General features: G+C 46.1%; 1 protein-coding gene and 1 pseudogene across 2 annotated transcripts in view; both read left to right on the top strand.

The window, feature by feature from the left end:
* The window catches only part of LOC139925114 (protein disulfide-isomerase A3-like), an 11922-nt pseudogene extending 8640 nt beyond the window's left edge, over positions 1–3282 (top strand).
* A 1282-nt stretch (positions 3283–4564) lies between these two features.
* cct3 (chaperonin containing TCP1, subunit 3 (gamma)) overlaps positions 4565–7047 on the top strand; it is a 10910-nt gene continuing 8427 nt past the window's right edge. Inside the window, exons 1-4 of one of the 2 annotated variants that reach the window (XR_013507487.1) lie at positions 4565–4645; positions 5777–5838; positions 6223–6273; positions 6371–6433. Coding sequence is in view for 1 of the 2 variants with exons in the window: in XM_078290253.1 (XP_078146379.1) it covers positions 4618–4645; positions 5777–5838; positions 6223–6273; positions 6371–6433 (204 nt within the window). In the remaining variant the exon portion in view is untranslated. The remainder of the gene's footprint in view (positions 4646–5776; positions 5839–6222; positions 6274–6370; positions 6434–7047) is intronic. The other variant, XM_078290253.1, reaches the window with a different exon arrangement.

Genomic DNA, 7047 nt, shown 5'->3' with positions numbered 1-7047 from the left:
ATATTCCTAAAGTTTACTTCAAATTTTCCGGGCGGTTGGATTTATTTTGTTGGCCAATCACAGCTCGGCCCACGCGGGACGTCCCGTGACGGCGCCGCCCGCTCCTCCTCCTCTTTCCTCCTTCAGCAGCATCATTCTGGAGCAGGGATTCATGGGAAACGTAGTTTGTGACAGCGTTGGAACTACAACAGCGGGAACGCTCCTGCAGTAAAACTATCACGTGAAAAAAAACAAAACAGAAACTTCTTCACAAAGAGAAAGAAAAATCCTCCTGAACTCACTGCAGGTTTCTATGAACTGAACTCTGTGGAACCAGACAGACAGACAGGCAGACAGACAGACAGACAGACAGACAGACAGACAGACAGGCAGACAGACAGGCAGACAGACAGACAGACAGGCAGGCAGACAGACAGGCAGACAGACAGACAGACAGACAGACAGACAGGGAGACAGACAGACAGACAGACAGGCAGACAGACAGGCAGACAGACAGACAGACAGATAGACAGACAGACAGGGAGACAGACAGACAGACAGACAGACAGACAGGGAGACAGACAGATAGACAGACAGGGAGACAGACAGACAGACAGACAGACAGACAGACAGGGAGACAGACAGACAGACAGACAGACAGACAGACAGACAGACAGACAGACAGACAGACAGGGAGACAGACAGACAGACAGGCAGACAGGCAGACAGACAGACAGGGAGACAGACAGACAGGCAGACAGACAGGCAGACAGACAGATAGACAGACAGGGAGACAGACAGACAGACAGACAGACAGACAGGGAGACAGACAGACAGACAGACAGACAGACAGACAGACAGGGAGACAGACAGACAGACAGGGAGACAGACAGACAGGGAGACAGACAGACAGACAGACAGACAGGAGACAGAAGACAGACAGACAGACAGACACAGACAGACAGACAGACAGACAGACAGACAGACAGACAGGGAGACAGACAGACAGACAGACAGACAGGGAGACAGACAGACAGGGAGACAGACAGACAGACAGGGAGACAGACAGACAGGGAGACAGACAGACAGACAGACAGGGAGACAGACAGACAGACAGACAGACAGACAGACAGACAGACAGACAGGGAGACAGACAGACAGACAGACAGACAGACAGACAGGGAGACAGACAGACAGACAGACAGACAGACAGACAGACAGACAGACAGACAGGGAGACAGACAGACAGACAGACAGACAGACAGACAGACAGACAGACAGACAGACAGGGAGACAGACAGACAGACAGACAGACAGACAGACAGACAGACAGGCAGACAGACAGGTAGACCTGTCTGTCTGCCTGTTTTACTGTCATTTCATTACTGTTGTGGTTTCAGACAGTAAAGTCCAGCAGTCTGTCTGGTTAGTGTGTTCTCCAGGTGACCAGCCATCATTAGAGTCCTATTCTATTCTATTCTATTCTATTCTATTTTATTCTAAACATCTAACTGGCTTCTGCAGCAGTGTTAGTGCCTGGTGGGTTTCAGGATCCACCAGCCGCTGATGGACTGAACAGAACAGAAGAAACTTTAAAGGAAAACATACTTTACACTTCCTGGTTCCATTCAGTAGTTTGTTGTGTTTTTCTTCTTGGTGGATAACCGGCCAATCGTAGACGAGGTGACGTCACCTCCAGATGTTTCCAGCAGCTACAGTGGAGTTTGATATGAGAAAATGTTTCAGGATGTAAAACATCAGCGGTAAACGTCAGGTTTTGGTGTCAGTCCCTCAGAATCAAAGAGCGAGGGCTTCTTTCTAGAGCCGCCATTTTGCACCGAGAGACGTTCAACAATCATACAGGGAGAAATCCATCGTAGAAGAGGAGAGAGACCAGTTTCTCCACCACAGGAGCAGGAGAGAGACCAGAATGCACTGCAGGAGCAGGAGAGAGACCAGAATGCACTGCAGGAGCAGGAGAGAGACCAGAATGCACTGCAGCAGAGAGACAGGCTGGGGTTGGAAGAAGGGGGCGTGGCCTCATTAATAGATGCCCCAGTTTTCACAAAGGTTGACAGGTCAGACTGAAGAGAGCCGGGTCATTATTCAGGGAAACAGCTGCTGTTGGGTCTTTATTGTTATTATCACTATTATTATTATTATTATTATTATTATTATTATTATTATTATTATTATTGTTGGGTATAAAGGTTAGTTTCTGCCTCACTGTATTTACACACAAGTACCGGTAGTTTATAACAATGAATTCAAGGCACTGTTTTTCTACTGATATTTATTTTCTGCACAAAATGTATGTAACTTATTTATTTCTTCATTGGACTGTGGAGTGTTTTCATTATTATAATTTTTACCTGTCGTCATACAGGAACTTTGTTTTATTGGTCGTATTTATTCGTCTGTGAACGGTAGCAAACCCACTTTTTGTACATTTGTTAAAGCTGATGGATGTTTATTGGTGCAAATATCAATTCTGAGCCTTATTATTTATTTGTTGGATGTTTTGTTTTCAGGCACGACGTCTTCGCCTTTTTCACTCCTGACAAGCTCTGATTTATTTATTTATTAAAATGCTGCGATTGGCTCTGACTCTGTGTTCAGTTATTAAAAACAACAGAGGACTAATGCTGCGTTCGGGTGTCGTCGGGTGCTTTTCTCCGAGTCGGGAATACGTCACGACTCGGCCGTCCGAGACGTTCGTGGAGAAAAGATGGAGGCGTTCCGTCTCCTGCAGAACGTTTCCTCAACTGTTTAACACAAGATCAGATCAGATAGCACTTTATTGATCCGCTTGGGGAGATTCAGGTGCCACAGCAGTAGTCCATGATCCAGTCCACGAGGTCTACCTGCATCTCCGAGAGCTTCTCTGCCGGCAGGGGGCCGGACGGCGTTGAAGGCACTGGAGAAGTCACAGAACATGATTCTCACAGCGCCCCCTGGCCTCTCCAGGTGCGAGTACGCCCTGTGGAGCAGGTAGATGATGGCGTCCTCCACTCCGATGTGGGCCTGGTAAGCGAACCGCAGGGGGTCCGGGGAGCCGACCACCAGGGCCTGAGGTGCTGCAGAACCAGTCTCTCTAAGGTCTTCATGACGTGTGAGGTCAGAGCGACTGGCCTGCAGTCGTTGAGAGCGCTGGGACGTCCTTTCTTGGGCACCGGGACGATGCAGGAGGTCTTCCACAGCTGGGGCACCTTCTTCACCTTCTTCACCTTCTTCACCTTCTTCAGCCTCAGAGAGGTTGAAGAGGTGCTGTCACTCCTGCCAGCTGCCCAGCGCACGCCTTGAGCACCCCGGGGTTGATGATGTCTGGACCCTTTGCTTTGTTTATTCGCAGCTTACACACACTGCAGCCTTCTAGGCTAACGTTAGCTTTGAGCTAGTGATAGCCTGGCGAGCTAGCGAGCAATCTTCGTCTATTTCAGTGGATCATGAATGTAAACTGAACGCCGCGGCTCTATAGTTATCAAGGAATATCCACGTCTTTTAAATTTGTACTTCTGGTTCATTTTGGGCTTTATTGTATGAAATTTCTTCCGTTCACATGCGACTCTGCGCCTGTTCAGCCATGTTGGAAAGAGCGATGATGTCACAACTCGACCGATTCCCGCTGCAGCTACAATCCTGATTTCTCCGACTTGATCATCGACAGAATCAGGAGTTCATGACGCACTTCCTGGTCAGAAACTCCTTCAGACCGTAAAGCCAGCGCCACTCGAATGCTGGGAGACAGCAGGAGAATCAGCTTCAGCTCCTAGATCACCTACATTACAAGCAGAGGTCAAAGGTCACAGGTGTTTCTGTGACCCTTGTGATGTAAGAGAAGTGTCAGGGAAAAACATCAGAGAGAGGAGAGAGACAGGAAGTGAGGAGCGACTCTGCTGTCCTGTGGAGGTCAAAGGTCATCCGACCGCTGGGGAACCAGGAAGGAGACGCAGCAGGAGGGCGGAGTCTTCCTCCGTCTCTCCCATTAAAACACACTGAGTCCAACAGAAGCATTTACATATTCTATACTGCTATTTCTTATAGTTCTACTTACTACTGTGGAAGAGTAACATTTAAAGATATTTAAAGGTCTGGGTAAATGTTACTCTTCCACACTTGTGCTGTATTAGTTGGTTGTTGTTTAAATTCCCATGTGCTCTATTGTTGTTTATATTGTTTTCTTTGCTTCATCCTCTTCTAATTTGCCCATTTTGACTCACAGTTAAAGAAACTGAACTTCACAGCGGTATTGAGATGATGATGATGATGATGATGATGATATAGGTTTGTATGGTTATAATCCTTCTCTGACATAGTTGTCATAATGGTGACATGTGATTTGTTTCTGGATAATTAGTTTGAAATATATTGATCAGTTTGATATTTCTGACCGTTTCAATAAAGGAGAACCTGACCGCCTAGTGGTTTCACCATAAAAGGCTGCGCATTAAATTTCCAAGATCGCCTCAACAGTTTTTACCTCATTGATCTAATTGGTAGAAGCTGCTGTCTATCATCTGAGTTCTCGCAGCCCATTGGCCAAGACGTTAACTGTTTCCCGCCCCTGCGACTACCCCTCCCTCTTCTCGTGCCTCCCAGAACGTTCCAGGCCGCCGTTGTCCCGCACGCGCTGTCAAAATGATGGGCCAACAGGTTTTAGTGCTTAGTAAGTATCTGAAAACATTTATTCTGGTAGAAAATAGTGTTTATTAATGTTAGCGCTGTTCTTCGTGTTGTTTTCGGGGTGTTTGTTGTTGTAATATCTGAGCAGACGGGCTGCTGCACAAAGCCGTTACCGGCTGCTAGCCAGCGGCGGAGCATGTGCTTCCTCCTCGAGTCAAACAACGGACAGTGTTAGCTAGAATGCTAATTCGGCTAGTTAGCTTGGTCCATAGAAGTAAACGTATTGGTGCTAGCTCGGTCTTTACCCGAAACAACTGATGTGTTGGCTAGCATACGAGCTCAGCTAGCTAGCTCGGTTCCTGCTTTAAACAACTGATGTGTTAGCCGGCATGCTAACTCGGCTAACTAGCTTAGTCCCGGTTTGAAACAAATGACCATTCTAACCAAGATAACGTTTAGCGATGGGCTAACTTGCCTAGCATAGTTGTTAGTGTCTTTGTGTATGATGGCCATTTTGTCTGTAGAGTGAACTGAGAGAACGACACGATGCTAGGCTAACATAACTCTATCGTGACTGTGCTAATCGGCATGCTAATCTAGCTAGCTAGCTCCGGTAACTTGTTTGTCCATCCTGACTGTCCGCCTTTGTTGTAAACCGTCAGCTGTACCGTTAATGTGACTGTATCTGTCAATGAGAGGCGATATGACGTCAGACCGGTGTTGTAGTCACTTTAATGGTTTTACAGATTAAATCCCAGTCAGAACTATGAAGCTAAATCTGCCGTCTGTGTGAAAACAGCCAGTCATCCTCCACATCCCGAGACCTGCAGCCCAGTTAAACCGAACCGGCTCACAGAGACCAGCTACCGTTAGCTAACCGGTTTTCCATCTGTCTGAGTGTTAGATGTGTCGGTGTTAGCAGTCTGGATCATGTTAGCTGTGCAGCAGCAGCCACACCCACACTGGACCTAAACCACCCAGTCTGACTGTCCTGCTGACTGGAGTCACAGCTGATGAGCTCAGTATCAGTAGACTATATGAAGTAAATCACAGGTTCACTCTGCAGTCTAATTAAATGAAACTTCTAATAATAATCAATAATAATGAAAGCAGGTCTGTTGGGAGGTTTTTCCTCTGGCTGACTTCCTGTCCCTCTCTTCTTCTTCTCCTCCAGATCAGAACATAAAGAGAGAGTCCGGACGCAAAGTTCAGACCGGCAACATCAACGCTGCCAAGGTGAGCTCCACTGTACAGTAGAAACAGTAGAAACAGTAGAAACCGTCTGAGCCGCTCAGTGTTTAAAGCTTCTTATAGATTAGCAGATGAAGCGCTCTGCACACTGTTTCCTGTACCGGGGTGTTTGGGCTCGGTTTAGTTTGCAGCACTGAATCTGATTTTAAATATTTCATAATTAGTAAAACAATTTGAAGCACCATGACTACATTTTGTTTGTTTCAGAGCAAATTTTGCCACAATTAGAATATTGTAATGTCCCAGGTTGGAGTTCAGCTGCCTTGTTACATTTTGTTCTGGAGAACTAACAACTGTTGTCTGGACAGTTAATCCCCTACATAACACTGTGTGTGTGTGTGTGTGTGTGTGTGTGTGTGTGTGTTGCAGACCATAGCAGATGTGATCAGGACTTGCCTGGGCCCCCGGGCCATGATGAAGGTGAGACAGGAGTCTGAGTTCAGCATCTGTTCACTGAAATGTCCTCACAGTGCCAGGTACTAACTCTGTGTGTGTGTGTGTGTGTGTGTGTGTTCAGATGCTGCTGGACCCCATGGGAGGAATTGTGATGACCAACGATGGCAACGCTATCCTGAGAGAGGTGAGAAAAACAACACTCTGCTCCAATAACGTCTCTGCTGATTGATTTCTCAGACCGGGTTGCCATTGAGATCAGCGATGATTTCTATCATAACTGCAGTGTGTACAGCAGAAGTGAGACCAAGTCAACTCTGCTCGAGTCCCAAGTCAGTCTCAAGTCAAGTCTCAAGTCTAAATGTAGATTACCAAGTCAAGTCCATGTCATTAAAGTCAAGTCTAAATGTAGAACAGCAAGTCAAGTCAGAACAAATCAAGAGTCCAGTATCAATTTAATATCTTAAAGAAAACTAAATATCTAGGACTTAAATCTATAAATTCAATCATTCCATACAAATTCCGAAAACAGAATTTAAATTCAGTCGTCTGCTGGAACAAATCTCATCACTTTCAATCTAAGTCATTTACACAAACACAAGATCTCAAGTCAAGACTTTAGAAACCTTTTCAAGTCATCAAAGTACAAGTCAGAGTCAAGTCCCAAGTCACCAGAACCCAAGTCAAGTCAAGTCTCAAGTCTTCTCTTCATGGTCTCAGTCAAGTCTCAAGCAATTAAAACTGTGACTGGAGTCCCCAACTCTAAAGTAAAGATATTATGTTATATCAGAATGAAATAGC

The sequence above is a fragment of the Centroberyx gerrardi genome, chromosome 19 (assembly GCF_048128805.1).
Source record: "Centroberyx gerrardi isolate f3 chromosome 19, fCenGer3.hap1.cur.20231027, whole genome shotgun sequence".
NCBI classification, from domain to species: domain Eukaryota; kingdom Metazoa; phylum Chordata; class Actinopteri; order Beryciformes; family Berycidae; genus Centroberyx; species Centroberyx gerrardi.
Note: the sequence above shows the minus strand (reverse complement) of the source record. Positions and strands in the feature narration are given on the sequence as shown.